The 23,253-nt window shown below is 43.6% G+C and overlaps 1 protein-coding gene across 7 annotated transcripts in view; it reads left to right on the top strand.

The window, feature by feature from the left end:
• The window catches only part of rhbdd2 (rhomboid domain containing 2), an 87,573-nt gene that overhangs the window by 16,405 nt on the left and 47,915 nt on the right, over window positions 1-23,253 (top strand). The window contains exon 4 of one of the 7 annotated variants that reach the window (XM_078225146.1): window positions 21,370-23,006. The exons of 5 other annotated variants lie outside the window; for them this stretch is intronic. In XM_078225146.1, coding sequence (XP_078081272.1) covers window positions 21,370-21,382 — 13 coding nt within the window. In that variant the 3' untranslated portion in view covers window positions 21,383-23,006. Of the gene's footprint in view, window positions 1-4,691; window positions 4,930-21,369; window positions 23,007-23,253 lie in introns of those variants that run through there. One more of the 7 variants, XM_078225145.1, reaches the window with a different exon arrangement.

Raw genomic sequence — 23,253 nt, 5'->3', positions numbered from 1 at the left:
CAGAAGAACTTTGGAGCATATCCACAGATTCTCAATGGTAGCAGGACAGGTCACTATGGCATGCCTTCCTTTTTTGAGCCAAGGCATAGAGTGTAAGAAAGGGAGGTTATGCTAGAACTGTACACAACACAATTAGATCATAGCTTGAATACTGGGTACAGTGCTTGTCACCACATTGCAAGAAAGATGTGATTGCAGTGGAGAGGGTGCAAAGGAGATTTATGAGAATGTTGCCGCAACCAGAGCATTTTAGCTATGGAGAAAGATCGGATTGGGTGATTGTTTTCCTTGGAGCTGAGGAGGGTGAGGGGTGGCTCATTGAGGTGTATATAGTTGAGGGGGGCTAGGTGGGGGAGCACATTGAGCTTAGGTGGCTAGCAGGTGGTTCAGAATAACGGCTAAAAATTTGGATTTGAGTCCTGTTCCAGCAGAGGTAGACATGGGACCTGCCTCCTCACCCTGCCCCTGAGAGTGAAAGGCAATGGGAAACCACCACTGAAAAAACAGCCAAGATAGTGGCTCAGGATGAAGCACCAGCAGATATAAGTCAAAGACCTGCCTTAGGGTAAAGCACAAGAATGAATGAATGAATAACAATTTGGAAGGACTTGGGTATAATAAGTGGGGATGACCTGTTTATCTTCGCAGCGGGCTCAAAAACCAGAGGGCATAGATTTTAAAATAATTGGTAGAAGGATTAAAGGGTAGATGAGGAAGCATTTTTTTAACTCAGAGGGTGGTGGAGACCAAGGCATCACCGACTGAAAATGTTATAGAGGCAGAAACTCTCACCACATTTAAAAAGTACTTTGTGTCTTCTTGAAGAACTGTGATCTGCTGGTCGATGGAACAAGTGTAGGAAGGTGAGATTAGGCTGGGCAGCTCTTTGTCAACTGGCACAGATGAGATGGACTGAATATCCCCCAATGTTATAAATTGTCTATGATTCTATCCTCAGCACATTTTTTGAAAAAAGGTAATACCACGTGACATTTGCAATTCTCCAATCCTTCGGCACCACCTCCATATCTAAGGAGTATCGAAAGATTATGGCCAGTAGTTCTGCAATTTCTGCCATTCCCAACAGCCTATCCAGTTATCAGCTTTAAGTACAGCCAGCCTTTCTAATATCTCTTTATCAATTTTTAGCCCATCCCGTATGTCAATGACCTCCTCCTTCACTATGACTTTGTAGTAAACAGATGAAAAGTACCTATTTCGTACCTCAGCCATGCTCTCTGTTGCTATGCATATCTCCTTGTTGGTCCCTAATTGACCCCCTCCCCTCTTCTTACTATGTTTTGCTATTTGTAAACCTGTAGAAGACTTTTGCGTTCCCTTTTATATTAGCTGCCAGTTTTTTCTCATACTCTCTCTTTGTCTCTCTATTTTCCATTTTCACTTTCTCTCTGAATTTGCTGTAGTTAGCCTGGTTCTAACTTGTTTTATTAATCTGACATCTGTCATGCTTTTCTGCTTCATCACACTCTCTGTCCTTTTGGTCAAACAGGGAGCTCTGACTTTGGTTGTCTGACCTTTTTCCTGTTTTCCCATGCGGTAATATACCTGGACTGTATCCAAACAATCTTCTCTTTAAAAGCAGTTCATTGTTCCATTACAATTGCCAATACCTCATTCCAGTTTGCCCCAGACCGTCCCATTTTCGCATTTTAAAAGGGCCTTATGATGCAAAACAAACATCCAGCCGTCTAAAGGCAAAATACTGTGGATGCTGGAATCTGAAGAAAAACAGAACAAAGAACAAAATGCTGGAAAACCTCAGCAGGTCTGACACCATCTGTGGAGAGAGAATAGAGCTAACGTTTCGAGTCTGGGTGACCCTGAGGGAGTCATCCTGACTTGAAACATTGACTCTATTCTCTCTCCAGAAATTCAGCCATGTCTGTCTGCTCATAAAAATTCTTACTCCCTTTCCTTACATAAGGTATTATTCATTTTAAAATTCATCTGTATGCAAATTAAAATGTTCTCCATTATGTCAATTGCTGCATTTAAATGACCTTATGATACTTGCTGAAATCTTTCCCCCTGCATCACCTCCCAATCCACAGTAGTGTCCTATATGTGCTGTACAATGATGTGACAACAGGATACTCTGCATTTGGCAGATCTTTCCCAGTTGTAGGGCAGAACTGTAAGCAACTGAGCAATCGTCTCTTGGAAAATGCCACCTTCCTCCTTTGGAAACGATCACAAACACAATGACAATACTTGACTTGCAAATATTGTGCACTGTAGCCTATCTTGAAGGATGGGATTTAGTGTGATGCTATTTTTCAGTAAGTCCTGAGATTGAGGCCAATATCTATCCTGTGTTCATCCAGTTTGGGATGTAACTGCATTAACGTCTGAATGAATTTCCAAAATAACTACCAGACCCTGTGGAACAAACTCTCATCATTATTTTTATTTTAAGAGAAACTGTTATTAAAAATTGTGATTTTTGTTTGCTTTTGTTAACTATTTTGGTAACTTTTTTGTCAATGGTGCTGGCCATTCAGAGGCTAGCAGCTCTATGGAATAGCAGCATCACTGGAGAAGCAGTGGTTGCTGGGTGTATAACACCCGGTGGCTCTCAGCAGCCTCTTGCTCCTGCCCCCACTCCTGGTGCCTTTTGAAGGGGGGACCTCTCACCCTGGGAGCCTGCAAGGCGTTCCACACAGGTTTCTTATTGCACCTACTGCTTGGCAAGTCCCCCACCTGCCATTAGGTTAATACCACAATGAAAGGATAAGACCTTTAAGTGGACATTAATTAGCTACTTAAGGGCCTCAATTGGTGATGGACCAGGAAGGCTGTCCAACTGCCTTCCTGCTCCATATTTAATCGGGATGGAGATGGGAGGTGCTCGAGTCCCGACTTATCACATGGTGGCACAGTGGTTAGCACTGCTGTCCTACAGTGCCAAAGACCCGGGTTCAATTCTTGGCTGGGGTCACTGTCTGTGCGGAGTCTGCATGTTCTCCCCAAGTCTGCGTGGGTTTCCTCCGGATGCTCTGGTTTCCTCTCTCAGTCCAAAAGACGTGCTTGTTAGGTGCATTGGCCATGCTAAATTCTCCCTCAGTGTACCTGAATAAGCGCCAGAGTGTAGGGCCTAGGGGATTTTCACAGTAACTTCATAAGCCTACTTGTGACACTAATAAATAAACTTAAAAATAACTTTTTAACAGGGAAAATACCATTGAAATGCTGGTAAATGAATTGTGTGTTGGCTGTTCAAACCCATTGTATTGTCACACATCAATCATGATCCACTCACTGGCACTTAGACTCCTCTTTAAAATGGGAGTTTTGAATATTGAAAACTCCGGTGAATGGACTGGGTTATTCAGCTTACTCTGTGGGCAGAATTTTCCCTAAATCTTGCAAAGGGAGACTGGAAGAACAGCGTTGAAGCCACCTCCATGCCACCTCCCCTGCCCAGGAGGTCGTGTCCAGGCATGACCCTCTCTCCACTGAGCAATGAACTCACCTGAGCTCCTCTGGGAGGTCTGCTTGCCAGTTGCACGCTTCAGGAGACTAGTCATGATTCATGCCCTCATGACGACATGAGTGGACTTTCTTACATTGGGGAATTATTCAGGCATTGAGGCGTGATAATAATCTGATAGTTTATGGAAATGAACGTTGGGAAATGTGTTGCGTCACTGGCAGATGATCGGGATAATCGAGTCAGGCTTTTACTTGGTCATGAAACGTGATTTGGATATCTTGCGAGATTTTCCGCTCCTGTCGCCCAGCCTGTCTGAGGAGCGGCAAATCCTGGCCTGTGTTTAAGAACAATCCATTCACCAGAAGCCAAATTACTAAATTCTCAGAAGAATGGGTGAACAGACAACTACATATTATTTCTTCAAATTTGCATTGAAGTCAGACATTCTTTGCTAAAACCTGTGTTCTGATAGAGGAGGTGTTACATAGGCAGCTTTTACACTGACACTGTGAGACCAACGCCAGTTATTTGACTCCCAGCATTTAGACTAAATCCATCTCTCTTTCTCCTGGTTATAGATCCACTAGCTGGAATTGTAGAACCAGTTTTATTCTTTGTATGAATCTTATGTTTCTGTCACAGGTATAACAGAGGTAGATATAAATATATACCAAAATGTGCCAGTGTAAACATGACTAGACCATGATTGGCTGCTACCCATAGAGTTAACATCAAGCTGTTTAAATGGGTACTCTCTTGCAATTAATTCAGTGAGATAGTTGAGTGTTAAGCAGGATGTAGTCATGATATAACATCTTGGATAGCAAGTGCTGGAAATGGAAGAAAGGTCTCACTAACTCAGTCGGAGTTGTAGTTCCGAAGTTGGGATAGATTAAAGGGCTCTTGCTGCACATTCTAGCCAATTTTACCTTCAAATGTTTGAAACCAATATTAAATATCCATCTCTAATATTGCTCACCTTGAGAGCAATACCTGCTCACCTTCATTTTAAAGAAAAAATGAAGAAAAATCAGAATACGTTAGTTAATAAAAGTTACTAGTAAAATGCCCTAATTTGTAGCTCTCGTCTTAATTGTAGTTAGTGTTTTAAATACCAATTATATTGAAGAATTGCTGTGGGGTCCTCCTTCCATTGAGAGGGAAAAATGAGTGTTTCATTCTCTTTCAAATACATAGTTATTTCAGACCCTGTCTAACAGAACTATTTTGTTTCCAGGTGGTTTGACAGGTGGGAGTGACTGTTGCATAAGTTCAGAGAGAGGATTTCTCAGTAATGAATTTGGTGTCCTTTTGTCTTGGAATCCGATGCATTTTAAATAGCTGTGAACCATGTCAAATTTATACAGGCCAGATGATATCAATGAAGCAAGGTGATGAGAACCAACTGTACGACATTCTCCCTAATAAGAAAAATTAAAGAGTTAGACAATTTGTTCATAGTTTTGTCATCTTTAGGTTCTCTTTCGAAGTCTTTTGCACCTCCCCAAACTGTGCACTTTGCCCAGCAGAATGTGCTTGTAGCCTATTTCCTCAAAGCATCTTGCAATGCTGCGCTAAGACTGGGCAATTTAAGCTGTAACAAAAAAACCTGTAACTAATATTTAGCTTTTTTCCTTTCTTGTATTGAGTAAGGTCCCAATTCCCATTTCAGCCTCCCCCTCGCTCTCTTTGACTTTCCTTTTCCCTTTCTTCCCTTTCTACTCCCCTTGGAAGAGATCAAGGGTTCACTAAATGGGAGCTGAATGTGTAAACTCACATTGGTACAGCAGACTGTGCCAACAGGCAAGTGCATTATAATTTCAGTAATGCATGACCTCCTTTTATGAGGAGGAATAAAAAATTGAACTTTTAGTCGGGCAAGTACTAAAAGTACAAACATTTTAGACTATAAATTTGTTTCAAATGAAGCTCAAATATCAACATTTTCTGGAAAGCATCATAATTTTAATACTTTTTTGGAGATAAAATGGTGTTCACTGTGTTAATGGATTTGTTTTTGGTTGATGGTAGAACTCCCATCATGTGACACCATCGAGTGATAGAATTGGGATTGTTGAATTCTTCATAGATGAATCATAGTATCCCTACAGTACAGAAGAGGTCAATCGGCCAATCGAGTCTGCACCGACTCTTTGACAGAGTATCTTACCAACGCCCTCTTCCCCTGTTCTATCCCTGTAACCCCACGCATTTCCTGCTGCTAATCCACCTAACCTACATGTCTTGGGATATTAAGGGGCAATTTAGCATGGCCATCTTAACCTGCACATCTTTGGAGTATGGGAAGAAACACACACAGACACGGGGTGAGGGGGAGAGGGGGGGGGGGGGGGGGGCGTGCAAACTCCACACAGTCACCCAAGGCCGGAATCGAATCCGGGTCCCTGGCGCTGTGAGGCAGAAGTGCTAACCACCATGACACCATGCCAGCCAAATTTATGATTGCTGTTGCATTCTATGGAGACACCAAACTCAGCCCAACCATAAGCAAATAGGATAGGAAGAAAGAGAGAGTTAATAGAGCTCAACCTATTGGGCTAATCTTGTAAAGTTAAGAACAGAAAGACTACCGCTTATATAACATAATTTAAGATCTTACAACACCAGCCAGTGAAGTCATTGACTTTATAGCACCAGTGAAAGAACAATGTTGGCAGAGGCTGAGTCAGTTTGCCATTTTGTCCCTGATGTTTCAAGAGAGGAGAAAAAAGTAGTTTACAAAAACTAGCTGAATTTCAGGGCTGGTGATCTGTGGCCTGGATTTTCCCTTTCCCGATTTCTGTTTAAATGTGGTTCCAAGTTAGGGCATCCCCTGGGTCCAGTGACAGTGATGTCACCAGGCAGGGTAAACAACCAATCACACTGGAGTATTCTCACAGCAAGCCAGGAAGTAAAATGCGCTGATTTATTTTAATTAAAAGTTTGGAGTGTAAAAGAACTTGGACGCAAGGGATTAAATTAAAAGCTGTACTATCATAAAAATATGACTTTTATGATGAAGAAATTTGACATCCATAAATATAAAATGAGTTTTTCAGGAACAGTGAGGCTGGTCAGAAGTTATTATGTACTTAGCCAGCCATTAGACACTAATTTTCATTTCATTCGATGAGGTGTTATTTTTTCCGGAGTTTTTATAGTGTAACTGATATCGTAGAATGGCAATTGCTCATTAGATCTGTGATTGCTGCTTGTTTGCAGCCTGAGTGGGCTTCAATGGCGCACCTATGGAAAAATGTAGTATAATTGGCAGCCACTTCTGGATTTCCACATTTAACTGCACATGTGTAGACTCCAAAAGCTGCTGTCGGTTTTGACAGAGCACTGACAGTTTTGTTATCAATCGTTACTTCCACAAAATTAAGTGAGTTAACATGCCCCTTGATTTTTTTTGGCGGGTGTCATAAGATCTGGAGAGAAGCACGCCAGTTTTTTTGCTGGAAACAACACTGCCATACTTTGGTAAGATTTCGCCCACCGTTTTCTTAATTCTTATTGTTGACTTTTTTCTAGTTTCATATTTACAATGAATTTTACATTGAGATATATGTCAGTTAGTCACAGATTAACCTTTAACACATGAAGAATGACATTCATTAATAATCTCTGAATGTAAAGCCAAATTGAGGTTGAGTAATCCTGAATTAATTCAGAATTGTATAGCATTGCCAAACAGAACTGTATCTACTTCTTGCAGCAGCTGCTCTCTGTTCACTGCTTACCAACAGGCATGTATGTCCTCCAGTCCAGTTATCTCGTGAATTTCTTAAAGGCAGTCTGACACCAGCCTCTGTGAAAAGCCACCAATTTAAAATGAGTTGATGTGATTTTATCCTTTATTCTGGGTTGGCTGTGGCATTCTTCAGCAGGTTGTTAATTATTGCTTTTGCAAGGAATGAATCCAACTGTAAAATTCTCTTGCCTTATAGTGTTACTTTGCACATTACAGTATTGGTATCCTTTCTTTAAAGATTAAATTTAAACAACAAGAGCGCAGTTACCACTGCTTATCAATCTAACACAAAAGCAGAGTATTCAAGTGAAAGATTAAGATGTTTTGAATTAAATATAATTACAGTGAGGTCAATATGTACCCAAGGTCTTGTGCCAATCGAAAGCTATGGAATTTCCAATCTCGGCCACACTACTGGCTAAGATGCCAATCAAAGGCCAGCAGCCTCCCACTAAGGAGTCGAAAAACAAAGCGAAAGCATTTAGGCCACCCTGATAGAAATATTTTTGGGGCTACTGAATGCAAGGGAATTAATAGCATAGTGTAAGTGCTGCCTAATTTACTGGAAAGGATTTGTATGAAACTCACGCTAAGCTCGGTGTGATCTGGGCTTTGCTTTCTTCAGGTCTAATTTTTTCTGCTGATTTTAAGTTCATGTTTGGCTGCTTTATTGTCTCGTTCTTTCATGCCCAGATGCTTTCTTTGTTCTTTCTCCAATGCCTTTACTAATAAACACTCAGGATATGAATCATTTAAGCAGCTGTTGAGTTGTGATTTTTGAGACAGCTGTTGAGTTGTGATTTTTCTTTTTAAAAATTGTAAATGTATTGGTGCAGAATAACTTTTGAGATTTGCACTGGTTAAAATGACAAATTCTCATGTAAAATACTTGAAGCAATAGGAAGAATTTACACCAAACTGCTCTGTTCAAAACCTCAGTTAATAGAAATCAATAGAATTATCAATTTAAGGGAAGGTTTCAACATCAACCAGTTTTTTTTACAGATCAGTTAAGAAATTTGGATCAATGTAACGTTTTGTTTTGCTCGTTGTCGAGTTAAGTGAGACTTATATCTGGATGGGGTGAAGGTGCATTGGATGAATTAGCCAGCCCAGCAATGCACGGGAAATAGAAATCATTTATTTATTTGATTCTAAATTACTCAAGCTATTAACAGTAAATCAGGTTCCTAACAGTCTGGCTCAGCAATTTAAAATGTTTTAAAAAACAAAGAAATAATCTCTAGGATGCTGGATTTTAAAATATATTTTAGTGAAGTATCTTGGAAAATACATCATGGCTTGATGAGCCATTGAAATTGAAGTAAGTGGTTATTCAGTCCACCATGTCTGCATCCATGCTCCAACTGCAGCATTTATCCAATTATCTTTTAATGATGTTTGAGTTTTTGCCTCAGTAGCCACTTATGGTGAAACTGTCCATGTTCTAATAACAGTGGGGAATAAAATACTTCTGCCTCATAGCACCAGGGACCCGGGTTCGATTCCCAGCTTGGGTCACTGCCTGTGTGGAGTTTGTATGTTCTCCCCATGTCTGCGTGGGTTTCCTCCCACAGTCCAAAGATGTGCACGTTAGGTGGATTGGCCGTGCTAAATTCCTCTTGGTGTCCAAAGAGGTATAGGTTAGATGGATTAGCCATGGTAAATGCCCAGGGTTACAGGGATGGGGCAAAGGGGTGGGCCCGGGTGGGATACTCTTTTGAAGAGTCATCGCAGACTCGATGGGCTGAATGGCCTCCTTCTGCACTGTAGAGATTCTCTATTGCTCTTGCTGTAGTGATACACCTGAGTTTATGCCTTATTTTCTAACCAAAGTAAATATAGGAACTGAAGTGCATCATTTTGACCTTATAGCCTGGTCTGCCAATCATCTTGATAATGACAGATAATTACCTCCACTCTCTCTTCCCACGTTCTCCCATATCTCTCAGTACCCAAAAATCTACCGGCCTCCGTCTTGAATATACTCAACAGCTGAGCATCCACTCCTCTCTGCGGTAGATAATTCCAAAGATTTGCAGCCAATTTAGTGAGGAAATTTCAGCTAATTTCAGTCCTAAATTGCTGACCCCTCCACAATATGCTGAGACTGTTGGATTGTGTTTTAGTTTGTCCAGCCAAGGGAAGTATTTTCTCAGCATCCTCCCTGTCAAACCCCTTAAGTATTTTACATGTTTCATTTGAGCATCTCTCGTTCTTCTAAACTCCAGGAAATATAACCTTCTATTCGTGTCTCCCTGTGGAACAAACCCCTCATTCCAGGAACCATAAGAACATAAGAACATAAGAAATAGGAGCAGGAGTAGGCCATCTAGCCCCTCGAGCCTGCCCCGCCATTCAATAAGATCATGGCTGATCTGAAGTGGATCAGTTCCACTTACCCGCCTGATCCCTATAACCCCTAATTCCCTTACCGATCAGGAATCCATCTATCTGTGATTTAAGCATATTCAATTAGGTAGCCTCCACCACTTCAGTGGGCAGAGAACTCCAGAGATTCACCATCCTCTGAGAGAAGAAGTTCCTCCTCAACTCTGTCCTAAACTGACCCCCCCTTTATTTTGAGGCTGTGCCCTCTAGTTCTAGTTTAGTTTCTAAGTGGAAAGAATCTCTCCATCTCTACCCTATCCAGCCCCTTCATTATCTTATAGGTCTCTATAAGATCCCCCCTCAGCCTTCTAAATTCCAATGAATACAAACCCAATCTGCTCAGTCTCTCCTCATAATCAACACCCCTCATCTCTGGTATCAACCTGGTGAACCTTCTCTGCACTCCCTCCAAGGCCAATATATCCTTCTGCAAATAAGGGGACCAATACTGCACACAGTATTCCAGCTGTGGCCTCACCAATGCCCTGTACAGATGCAGCAAGACATCTCTGCTTTTATATTCTATCCCCCTTGCGATATAGGCCAACATCCCATTTGCCTTCTTGATCACCTGTTGCACCTGCAGGCTGGGTTTTTGCGTCTCATGCACAAGGACCCCCAGGTCACTCTGCACAGCAGCATGTTGTAATTTCTTTCCATTTAGATAATCCAATTTGCTATTATTTCTTCCAAAGTGAATAACCTCACATTTGTTAACGTTATACTCCATCTGCCAGATCCTCACCCACTCAGTCAGCCTGTCCAAATCTCTCTGCAGACCTTCTACGCCCTGCACACGATTCACTTTTCCACTTATCTTTGTGTCGTCTGCAAACTTTGTTCCCCTACACTCAGTCCCCTCCTCCAGATCGTCGATATAAATGGTAAATAGTTGAGGCCCCAGTACCGATCCCTGCGGCACGCCACTAGTTACCATCTACCAACCAGAAAAGCACCCATTTATTCCGACTCTCTGCTTCCTGTCGGATAGCCAATCTCCAATCCATGCTAACACCCTACCCCCAACTCCATGTGACCCAATCTTCTTCAGCAACCTTTTGTGAGGCACCTTATCAAACACCTTTTGGAAATCCAAAAACACCACATCCACCGGTTCCCCTCCGTCAACTGCACTAGTCACATGGATAGAACATAGAACAGTACAGCACAGAACAGGCCCTTCGGCCCACAATGTTGTGCCGAGCTTTATCTGAAACCAAGATCAAGCTATCCCACTCCCTATCATCCTGGTGTGCTCCATGTGCCTATCCAATAACCGCTTAAATGTTCCTAAAGTGTCTGACTCCACTATCACTGCAGGCAGTCCATTCCACACCCCAACCACTCTCTGCGTAAAGAACCTACCTCTGATATCCTTCCTATATCTCCCACCATGAACCCTATAGTTATGCCCCCTTGTAATAGCTCCATCCACCCGAGGAAATAGTCTTTGAATGTTCACTCTATCTATCCCCTTCATCATTTTATAAACCTCTATTAAGTCTCCCCTCAGCCTCCTCTGCTCCAGAGAGAACAGCCCTAGCTCCCTCAACCTTTCCTCATAAGACCTACCCTCCAAACCAGGCAGCATCCTGGTAAATCTCCTCTGCACTCTTTCCAGCGCTTCCACATCCTTCTTATAGTGAGGTGACCAGAACTGCACACAATATTCCAAATGTGATCACACCAAGGTCCTGTACAGTTGCAGCATAACCCCACGGCTCTTAAACTCCAACCCCCTGTTAGTAAAAGCTAACACACTATAGGCCTCCTTCACAGCTCTATCCACTTAAGTGGCAACCTTCAGAGATCTGTGGATATGGACCCCAAGATCTCTCTGTTCCTCCACAGTCTTCAGAACCCTACCTTTGACCCTGTAATCCACATTTAAATTAGTCCTACCAAAATGAATCACCTCACATTTATCAGGGTTAAACTCCATTTGCCATTTTTCAGCCCAGCTTTGCATCCTATCTATGTCTCTTTGCCGCCTACAACAGCCCTCCACCTCATCCACTACTCCACCAATCTTGGTGTCATCAGCAAATTTACTGATCCACCCTTCAGCCCCCTCCTCTAAGTCATTAATAAAAATCACAAAGAGCAGAGGACCAAGCACTGATGCCTGCGGCACTCCGCTAGCAACCTGCCTCCAATCCAAAAATTTTCCATCCACCACCACCCTCTGTCTTCGATCAGACAGCCAGTTACCTATCCAATCGGCCAACTTTCCCTCTATCCCACACCTCCTTACTTTCATCATAAGCCACCATGGGGGACCTTATCAAACGCCTTACTAAAATCCATGTATATGACATCAACTGCCCTACCTTCATCAACACACTTGGTTACCTCCTCAAAAAATTCAATCAAATTTGTGAGGCACGACTTGCCCTTCACGAATCCATACTGACTATCCTGGATTAATCTGCATCTTTCTAAATGGTCGTAAATCCCATCCCTAAGGACCTTTTCCATCAATTTACCAACCACCGAAGTAAGACTAACCGGTCTATAATTACCAGGGTCATTTCTATTCCCTTTCTTAAATATCTTCATAAAAATCCAACAGGTTCGTCAAGCACGACTTTCTCCTCATGAATCCATGCTGCGTCTGCTTAATCGTACCATTCTTATCCAGATGGCCTGCTATTCTTTCTTTAATGATGGATTCCAGCATTTTCCCAACTACAGACGTTAAGCTAACCAGCCTGTAGTTACCCGCCTTTCGTCTATTTCCTTTTTTAAACAGCGGCGTAACATTAGCCGTTTTCCAATCCGCCGGCACTACCCCAGAATCCAACGAATTTTGATAAATAACCACTAATGCATCCGCTATTACCTCTGACATTTCTTTCAGTACCCTGGGATGCATTCCATCTGGGCCCGGGGACTTGTCCACCTTCAGTCCCGTTAGTCTACCAAGCACTGCCTCCCTGGTAACATTAATTGTATTGAGTACCTCTCCTCCTACCAACCCTCTATCGTTAATACCAGTCTAGGGAACCTTCATTGCTCTCTTCCTAGGGCAGGTATGTCCTTCCTTGGGTAAGGGTAGCAAAACTGCACATGATACTCCAGGTTTGGCCTAACCAATGCCCTTAATGTCTGTAGGGAAACTTCTTTACTGTTGTGTCAATCCCTTTGTAACAAAAGCTGACACCACATTTGCCTTGCTAATTGTTTGCTTTACTGCATGTTAACTTTCCATGGTTCACGTACAAGGGCACTCAGGTCATTTTGAATCTGTCTTTTCAGTCTGTCACCATTCAGAAAATACTCTTTTTTAAAATTCACACTTTGTGCAGAATTCTTCAGTCCCGCCAATGGCCAGCATCATTGCGGATGGGACAGGAAAATTTGGAAAGGGGCTTTTGGCCGGTCTCCACATTTTCCAATCCTGCCTGCAATGATGCCCACCCCTGACAGGACCAGGAAATGCCCATCTTTAACATCACACGTCGCCACATTGTACTCAATCTATCATGTTCTTGCTCACTTACCCAACCTGTCTATATCCCTCTGCAATTTTTTTGTGACCTCCTCACCACTCACTTTCTCACCTAACTTTATACCGACAGCAAATTTGAATATGTTCTACTCAGTCTCCTCACCTGTGTCGTTAATGTAGATTGTAAATAGCTGGGGCCTAATTACTAAGTTACAGCCTTTCAACCCAAGAATGTCCCTTTTCCTGCTGTCCTCTGTTTCCTATCTAGTTTCAGTTCATGGTAATAATCCACTGTCCAATCCAGGTGAGTCCTATTTTTGTATAATAACCTCTTGTGTGGCACCTTATTGAATGTTTTTTTGAAAGTCCAGCTACACTCATCCACTGCCTCCCTTTTACCCATCTTACTAGTTACATCCTCAAAAAGGACTAACAGATTTGTCATACATGATTTCCCTTTCTTAAGTCTCTGTTGACTGCTAAACATATGATGATTTTCTCAAGCACCTTGTTACCATGGCGCTAAAGAATGATTCAAGCATTTTGCTGACCACTGATATTAGTTAGGCTAAATGGCCGATAGGTCCATGTTTTCACTCTTCCTCCTCCTTATATTTACTACTTTCCAGTTCTTGGGAACTATTCTAAAATTTAAGGAGTTCTGAAAGATCAAAAACAACGCATCACTATCTCTGCAGCTACCTCTTTTAAAACACTCGGATCCAGGGTGTTTGACACCACTCTATTCCATTCATTTATCTAGTGCTATTTAGTACTGATTCCTTTGAGCTCCTGATTCTTATTAGACCCTTCATGCTCCATTATTTGCAGAATGTCTTTTTGTGTTCTAAAATGAATAAGATTACAAAGCATATGTTTAATATCTGTTATTTCCTTTGTTACGGACAGGAGGGCGGTTAATTTAAACAGCACTAATTTCTCCTCTCAGCACGCGACTCTAAATGGAAAGATGCTTATGATTTGCTCCTCTCTTTTATAAGTGGTGATGTATTTCCAGCCTCTCAGCCTTGGTGTGATTCAATTTCTGTTACTAATCCCACAGTAAACTTGAGATAGGATGACCTCAAAGTTGATTTGCACACACTCAAAATGTGGGAGGGTGGGTTGCAACTTTGCCTCCTGTGCATTCAAAAAGTAAAAGACGGATAGGGAAAGAAAAGATTTATAGTGCAGAGAATGTTTTGTGCTTGGACCAAGACTGTAGTGAGGTCAGGAATGGCCCTGGCAGAACCCAAATTGAGTATCAATCAGGTAATTGCTTGATAGCATTGTTGATGACACCTTCCAACACTTTGCTGATGTTTGAAAGTAGACTGATGCAATAAAGCTTTGCGAGAGTGGATTTATCTTGTTTTCTGTGGACAGAACACACCTGGGTAACTTTTCACATTGTTGGGTAGATACTAATGTCGTAGCTGTACTGGAATAACTTTACTGGGGATGTGTTTAGTTCTGGAGCGCAAGTCCTTTAATACTATTTCAACTTGCTGTTGGAGCGCATCGCCCCTACATTATTCTATTTACATACCTATAGCTAAATTTACAATTTGCTTTAATGTCTCTGGTTAGCCTACTGTCATATTTTCTTCTCATTTTCCTTATCAATTTCGTGGTTGTCCTTTACTGAATTCTAAAATCCTTCCGACCCTCAGGCTTTCTATTCTGTCAACATTTGACCAAAGAAAAACTTGTAATGCTGTCTTTAACTCATTGTATTAGTCACAGTTGGACCCCTTCTTCTGCGGAGTCTTTGGGCCCGATTTTACCATTGCGTGGTAAAACGTGGTAAAGTCGGGGGTGAGGCCATTAATGCGATCTGCACCCGCATCCGCGCAGATTACCACTTAACCGAAACCCGGGAATGGCGGCGATTCGATTTGCGCCCAAAACGGGCGCAGTGACGATTTAAATGCAGTTACATGCATTTAAATCAAATTAATGAACTGCCCGCCCATCTCCCCCTTTACCACCGCGTTTGCCAATCCGGAACTGCGCCGTAATGGGCCTGCTAAATAAAAGTCTGAATCGGGCGCTCCAACTGCTGTAGAGCGTGTTCAGAGCTTCCAATGGCTCCCTGACTCAGATCAGTGGTGTGGAGGGGTGGGGGGGAGGCGGGTCAGATCATTCTCTGGTTGGCGGGAAATGAGATCAGATCGTTGTCTGGTTGGGGGGGGGGGGGGGGGGGGGGGGAGGAAAAGGAGGCGGGTCAGATGTATCTCTGGTGGAGGGTGGGGGGAGGGCCGATCATCCTCTGGTGGGGAGGGAGGAGGCGGCGGGTCAGATGTTCCTCGGGGGAGGGGGGTGTAGGGTAGTGAGGCCAGATAATTCTCTGGCGGAGGGAGGGGGTAGTGAGGCTAGAATGTTGTTTGGGGGGGGGGGGGGGGGGAGAGTGAGGCTAGATCGTTGTCTGGGGGTGGGGGAGGAGGGAGGCGGGTAAGATGTATCTCGGGGGGGGGGCGATTGCTCACTGGTGGGGGGGGGCAGATGGATCTCTGGTGGAGGGGGCAGGGGGGTCCGCTGCCATTCTGCAGGCGATGGGTGGGGAGGGGGGCAGAGGTGGCGATCGGTCTGGGTAGTGGGGGGTGTGAATAAGGGGGACAGTGATGTGTGTGGGTGGGGGGGTGGATAAGAGGGACAGTGATGTGTGTGGGTAGTGGGGGGAGTGGATAAGGGGGACAGTGATGTGTGTGGGTAGTGGGGGGAGTGGATAAGGGGGTCAGTGATGTGTGTGGATAGTGGGGGGCATGGATAAGGGGGACAGTGATGTGTGTGGATAGTGGGGGGGTTGATAAGGGGGACAATGATGTGTGTGGGTAGTGGGGGGGGGCGGATAAGGGGGACAGTGATGTGTGTGGGTAGTGGGGGGGGGCGGATAAGGGGGACAGTGATGTGTGTGGGTAGTGTGGGTGGATAAGGGGGACAGTGATGTGTGTGGGTAGTGGGGGTGGATAAGGGGGACAGTGATGTGTGTGGGTAGTGGGGGTGGATAAGGGGGACAGTGATGTGTGTGGGTAATGGGGGGGGATAAGGGGGACAGTGATGTGTGTGGGTAATGGGGGGGGGTTGATAAGGGGGACAGTGATGTGTGTGGGTAGTGGGGGGAAGTGGATAAGGGGGACAGTGATGTGTGGGGGCCATCGCTCCCGCTTGTCGCTCCCGTGCCGCTTTCTCCGGCTTGGGAGCGATCTGACACGGCAAGCTTTTCCAAATTTTTTTCCACTGCGCATTCGCAGTTCAGAGCTCCGATTGTTTCGGCCGCGCTAAGCCCCGCGCACAGCGCGAATGGGACTGGAGATGGCTGAGTGCATATGGGGGCGCCTGAAAGCAGATTTCTAAGTCAGATCTCCATTATTTCTAGATTCAGCACTAGAATGAAAATGGTAAAATCGGGCCCTTTGTGTCTTGAAGGAATGTATGTTTGTTGAAACTTGTGTATTAATTCTTGAAATGCTAGCCATTGCTTGTCTATCTATGTAAAGTTAAAGCAGGTAATATCTTGAGATTGATAGCAGCTGGAATACAGATTGGAAGCAAAGAATTGGCATAAATGGGTCTTTTTCTGAGTGGCAGTCAGTGACTAGTGGGATCTGTGCTCAGACCTCAACTGTTCACATTATATGTTAATAATTTGGAAGAGGGAACTGAATGTATTATATCTTAATTTGCAGATGATACAAAGTTGGGTGGGGGATGACCTGTGCGGACGATGCAGAGGTGCTTCAGCATGATTTAGACAGGCTGTGTGTGGGCATATGCATGGCAGATGCAGTATAATGTGGATAAGTGTGAGGTTATCCACTCTGGTAGCAATAATAGAAAGACAGATTATTACTTGAATGGGTGTAAATTGAGAGAGGTGGATACTCAATGAAACCTGTCCTCGTGCATCAGTCACTGAAAGTAAGCATGTAGGCGCAACAGACAGTAAAGAAAGCAAATGGTATGTTGGCCTTCTTGGGAGAGGATTTGAGTATAGGGATAGGGATGTTTTGCTGCAATTGTATAGGGTGTTGGAGAGGCCACACCTGGAGTATTGTGTGCAGTTTTGGTATCCTTATCTGAGGAAGGATGTTCTTGCTAAACCGGCGAAGGTTTACCAGGCTGATTCCTGGGATGGCAGGCCTGCCATGTGAGTAGAGATCAAGTCAGTTAGGATTACATTCACTGGAGTTTAGAAGAGTGAGAGGGGATCTCGTAGAAACTTTTAGAATTCTAACAGGGTTAGACAGGGTAGATTCAGAAAGGATGTTCCCAATGGTGGGGGAATCCAGAACTAGGGGTCATAGTTTGAGGATAAGGGGTAAACCTTTTAGAACTGAGGTGAGGAGAAATTTCTTCACCCAGAGGGTGGTGAATGTGTGGAATTCATTACCACAGAATGTAGTTGAGGCCAAAACATTGTCTGATTTCAAGAAGAAATTAGAAATGGCTCTTGGGGCTAAAGGGATCAAGGCATATGGAAGGTTGGGGGATCAGGATATTGAATTCAATGATCAGCCATAGTCAAAATGAATGGTGGAGCAGGCTTGAAGGGCCGAATGGCCTACTTCTGCTTCTAGTTTCTATGTTTACCTCCCTATCTTTTAATGCGTTTTCCCAATCTACCTTGACTAACTCACAGCTCACACCTACATAGTTTACTTCATTAGTTATTCTCGCAAAACTTCTCACAACTGTGAAAATATTTGTTGGAGAATATCACAGCTGTACTGCAGGAGGACACCTAGGAGAGCTCATACAGCAAGACAATATGGGTAGAGCTCAGGCATAGGAAGGGTGTAGTCACAATGTTGGGAGTTTACTATAGGCCACCCAACTGCCAGCGGGAGATAGGGGAACAGATATGTAGGCAGATTTTGGCAAGGTGTAAAAGTAACAGGGTTGTTGTGGTGGGAGATTTTAACTTCCCCTATATTGACTGGGACTCACTTAGTGCTAGGGCGTGGATGGGGCAGTTTGTAAGGAGCATCCAGGAGGGCTTCTTGAAACAGTATGTAGATAGTCCAACTAGGGAAGAGACCATACTGGACCTGGTATTGGAGAATGAGCCCGGCCAGGTGGTTGATGTTTCAGTAGGGGAGCAGTTTGGGAACAGTGACCACAATTCAGTAAGCTTTAAGGTACTGATGGATAAAGATAAGTGTAGTCCTCAAGTTAAGGTGCTAAATTGGGGGAAGGATAATTACAACAACATTAGGCAGGAACTGAAGAATGTAGATTGGGGGCAGATGTTTGAGGGCAAATCAACATCTGGCATGTGGGAGGCTTTCAAGTGTAAGTTGAGAGGGATTCAGGATCGGCACATTCCTGAAAGGATGAAGGATAAGTATGGCAAGTTTTAGGAACTTTGGATAACGAGAGATATTGTGAGCCTAGTCAAAGAGAAAAAGGAAGCATTTGTCAAAGCTAGGAGGCTGGGAACACAAGAAGCAAGTGTGGAATACAAGGAAAGTAGAAAGAAACTTAAGCAAGGAGTAAGGAGGGCTAAAAGGGGTCATGAAAAAGCACTGGCCAGCAGGATTAAGGAAATTCCCAAGGCTTTTTATGCATATATAAAGAACAAGAGGGTAGCCAGGGAGAGGGTTGGCCCACCCAAGGACAAGGGAGGGTATCTATACGTGGAGCCAGAGGAAATGGGCGAAGTATTAAATGAGTACTTTGTGTCAGTATTCACCAAAGAGAAGGACTTGGTGGATGATGAGTTTGGGCAAGGGTGTGTTGACAGTTTGAGTCATGTTGAAATCAAAAAGGAGGAGGTATTGGGGCTTTTGAGAAACATTAAAGTAGACAAGTCCCCAGGGCCTGATGGGATATACCCCAGAATACTGAGAGAGGCAAGGGAGGAAATTACTGGGGCCTTGAAAGAAATCTTTGTATCCTCACTGGCTACAGGGGAGGTCCCAGAGGAATGGAGAATAGCCAATGTTTTTCCTTTGTTTAAGAAGGGTAGCAAGAATAATCCAGGTAATTACAGGCTGGTGAGCCTTACATCAGTGGTAGGGAAATTATTGGAGAGGATTCTTCGAGATAGGATTTATTCTCACTTGGAAATAAGTGGATGTATTAGTGAGAGGCAACATGGTTTTGTGAAGGGGAGATCGTGTCTCACGAACTTGATCGAGTTTTTCGAGGAAGTGACGAAGATGATTGATGAGGGTAGGGCAGTGGATGTTGTCTACATGGACTTCAGTAAGGCCTTTGACAAGGGCTCTCATGGCAGACTGGTGCAGAGCGTGAAGGCGCATGGGATCAGAGGTGAGCTGGCGAGGTGGATACAAAACTGGCTCGGTCAAAGGAAGGAGTCTAACAACACCAGGTTAAAGTCGAACAGGTTTATTTGGTAGCAAAAGCCATTAGCTTTCGGAAAAGGCTGTTCCTTCGTCAGGTGGGTGGGAGTTCTGATCACAAACAGGGCACAAAGACACAAACTCAATTTACATGAATAATGAATGTGCCCTGTTTGTGATCAGAACTCCCACCCACCTGACGAAGGAACAGCCTGTTCCGCAAGCTAGTGGCTTTTGCTACCAAATAAACCTGTTGGACTTTAACCTGGTGTTGTTAGACTTCTTACTGTGTTTACCCCAGTCCAACGCCGGCATCTCCACATCATGTCGGTCAAAGGAGACAGAGGGTAGCAGCGAAAGGGTGCGTTTCTGAATGGAGGCCTGTGACAAGTGGCGTTCCTCAGGGATCAGTGCTGGGACTTTTGCTGTTTGTAATATATATAAATAATAAGGGTGGCACAGTGGTTAGCACTGCTGCTTCACAGCTCCAGGGACCTCGGTTCGATTCCCGGCTTGGGTCACTGTCTGTGTGGAGTTTGCACATTCTCCTCGTGTCTGTGTGGGTTTCCTCTGGGTGCTCCGGTTTCATCCCACAGTCCAAAGATGTGCGGGTTAGGTTGATTGGCCATCCTAAAAATTGCCCCTTAGTGTCCTGAGATGTGAAAGTTAGAGGGATATGGGGATAGGGCCTGGGTGGGATTGTGGTCGGTGCAGACTCGATGGGTCAAATGGCTTCTTTCTGCACTGTGATCTATGATCTATGAAATGATTTGGAGGAAAATGTAACTCGTTTGATTAGTAAGTTTGCGGACATCACAAAGGTTGGTGGATTTTGCGGATAGCGATGAGGACCATCAGAGGATACAGCAGGATATCGATCAGTTGGAGACTTGGGCAGAGAGATGGCAGATGGAGTTTAATCCGGACAAATGTGAGGTAATGCATTTTGGAAGGTCTAATGCAGATCGGAAAGATACAGTAAATGGCAGAACCCTTAAGAGTACTGATAGGCAAAGGGATCTGGGTGTACAGGTACACAGGTCACTGAAAGTGGCAATGCAGGTGGAGAAGGTAGTCAAGAAGGCATACGGCATGCTTACCTTCATCGGCCGGGGCACTGAGTTTAAAAATTGGCAAGTCATGTTGCAGCTTTATAGAACCTTAGTTCGGCTGCACTTGGAATATAGTGTTCAATTCTGGTCACCACACTACCAGAAGGATGTGGAGGCTTTGGAGAGGGTACAGAAAAGATTTACCAGGATGTTGCCTGGTATGGAGGGCATTAGCTATGAGGAGAGGTTGGAGAAACTTAGTTTGTTCACACTGGAACGACAGAGGTTGAGGGACGACCTGATAGAAGTCTACAAGATTATGGGCAGCATGGACAGAGTGGATAATCAGAAGCTTTTTCCCAGGGTGGAAGAGTCAATTATTAGGGTGTACAAGTTTAAGGTGCGAGGGGCAAGGTTTAAAGGAGATGTACGAGGCAGATTTTTTACCTAGAGGATGGTGGGTGCCGGAACTCGTTGCCAGGGGAGGTAGTGGAGGCGGATACGGTAGTGACTTTTAAGGGGCGTCTTGACAAATACATGAATAGGATGGGAATAGAGGGATATGGTCCCCGGAAGGGTAGGGGGTTTTAGTTAAGTCGGGCAGCATGGTCAGTGCCGGTTTGGAGGGCCGAAGGGCCTGTTCCTGTGCTGTAATTTTCTTTGTTCTTTGTTCCCAATAGCTGTCACTGTTAAGATTCTTAAAAAGAGCTCTAATTTTCTAAGTCTTCATATTTGTGACCTCTCGAGTCCGTTACGTACCCTTTCCACTAATTTAATATCCTTGCTACAATGAGATGTTAAGAAATGAAACTGTAATGTAACCAGTTTCATGAAAAAATTGAACACCAAGTCCTGTTATATTCAATGTCCTTGAATGTTAAGTATAGATTCAATATTCCCCTTTATGTGACATTTTCTGTATGCATTCCTATCCGTTAATGACCCATATATCCACATAGAATCATGGAATGAGTACAGTGGAGTACAGAAGGAGGCCATTCAGCCCATCGGGTCCGCAACAACCACAATCCCACCCAGGCCCTATTCCTGCAACTCTACGCATTTAACCTGATAATCCCCCCCGGCACTGGGGTCAATTTAGCATGGCCAATCAACCTAACCCACACATCTTTGGACTGTGGGAGGAAACCGGAGCAACCGGAGGAAATCCATGCAGACACGGGGAGAATGTGCAAACTTCACACAGCCAGTGACCCTAGGCTGGGATTGAACCCGGGTTCCTGGCACTGTGAGGCAGCAGTGCTAACCATCGTGCTGCCCATCATCTCTGGACCCTGACCTGTAATTCATCTACTCAAGATATTTCAGTCTCTTTTCCCAAATTTGCTGCTTATTTCTCTGCATTGGCATCTGTCTTCTGTCAATCTGCCTACTCATCTTAACCTCTGTGTTCTGCAATTATCCATGCAGTTTATTGTGCCCTCTAGTTTGCTATCGTCAGCATACTTCAAACCCATCCCATTTGTGCCTGTGTCCAGATCGTATAAATGGAAAATAATGCACAGCACAGACCCCTCGGACAAACCATATCCCATCAATCAGAAAAGCTTGTATTTAATCCATTTTGTTTTCCATTCCTTGGCTACCTTCTCTTTAATCTGAAGTGCCTTAATTTTTTCAAAGCACTTTATGTAACAGGTTATCAACTGGCATTTCAAAAATCTCTGTAAATGACATTTGTTATATCCCACAAAGGCACTATAGGCTGGATGAAAATATAATTGTGAGAAGTATTTAATTATCAATCTTTGAATATTATCCTCACAATTTGAATGTCAGACATTATTCATTAATATTTTGCTTATGAGATGCAAACTTACTAGTATTATTGATTTAATTTATTTTAAAACTACACTCCCAACATATTTGCAAACAGAAAATACACATAATAAATAACCCAAGCTACATGATGAATGTAGGTCGTGATTTTTTGGGTCCCTTTGCCGTGGACTTAAATCCGATTGTTTTAAGTTTTAAGTTCAAGTTGCTTGAAGTTTATTTATTAGTGTCACAAGTAGGCTTACGTTAACACGGCAATGAAGTTACTGTGAAAATCCCCGAGCCACCACACTCCGGCACCTGTTCGGGTACTCTGAGGGAGAATTTGGCATGGCCAGTGCACCTAGCCAGCACGCCTTTCGGACTTGAGGCAGCTAACTCTCGCAAGTGGGCCGTAACAGGATTTGTGCCGGGGAGATGAAATTTAGTGCTCACAGCTCTGATTCTTTGTGTCTCCAGAGTTAGCTGATCGTGCTCTGGGTAGTTATCTTAGTGCTGCAGTTGACCTCAGTGTCCCTGGGCTAGAGAGTTGAAAATTTAAACAGCTGGAGCTTCAGAGTGGAATCCATTCGTGGCCTTACTAGATATCCAAGTCATTGCAATTTCAGCAAGGGTGGGGCTCTTCCCAGTTTTACACATTGGTTTATTGTAACTTATTTCTTTGTGGTCTCTTTTGACTTGTATCTTTTGAATGAATTGTAGTTATTTGGCTATTCCAGATCTTTTTGGGTTACTGCTTTTGGTCTCAAGTTTAATGCTTTTATTTTGTTCTTTACACACTATAAACTGACCTTTGAAAATATGTTTCTGTTGTTTTAATTTCAAGTGCCACCTCCCACATAGAGAGAAATTCCCTCGGACCTTCTACATAGTCCAAGTTCACTCTTTTTTAAAGTCTTGTAAATCTGTATTGTTCTTGGCTTTAGAGTTAATTGCTGTACTAAATCCAAATATAAAAACTGAAGCTAAGTAGAAGCAGAACTCTAACTGAAATAAAAACTTAGATCTCCAAACTTACATCAGTAAGAAAACTGCATTTAATG

Source organism: Mustelus asterias, chromosome 12 (genome assembly GCF_964213995.1).
Source record: "Mustelus asterias chromosome 12, sMusAst1.hap1.1, whole genome shotgun sequence".
NCBI classification, from domain to species: Eukaryota; Metazoa; Chordata; class Chondrichthyes; order Carcharhiniformes; family Triakidae; genus Mustelus; species Mustelus asterias.
Note: the sequence above shows the minus strand (reverse complement) of the source record. Positions and strands in the feature narration are given on the sequence as shown.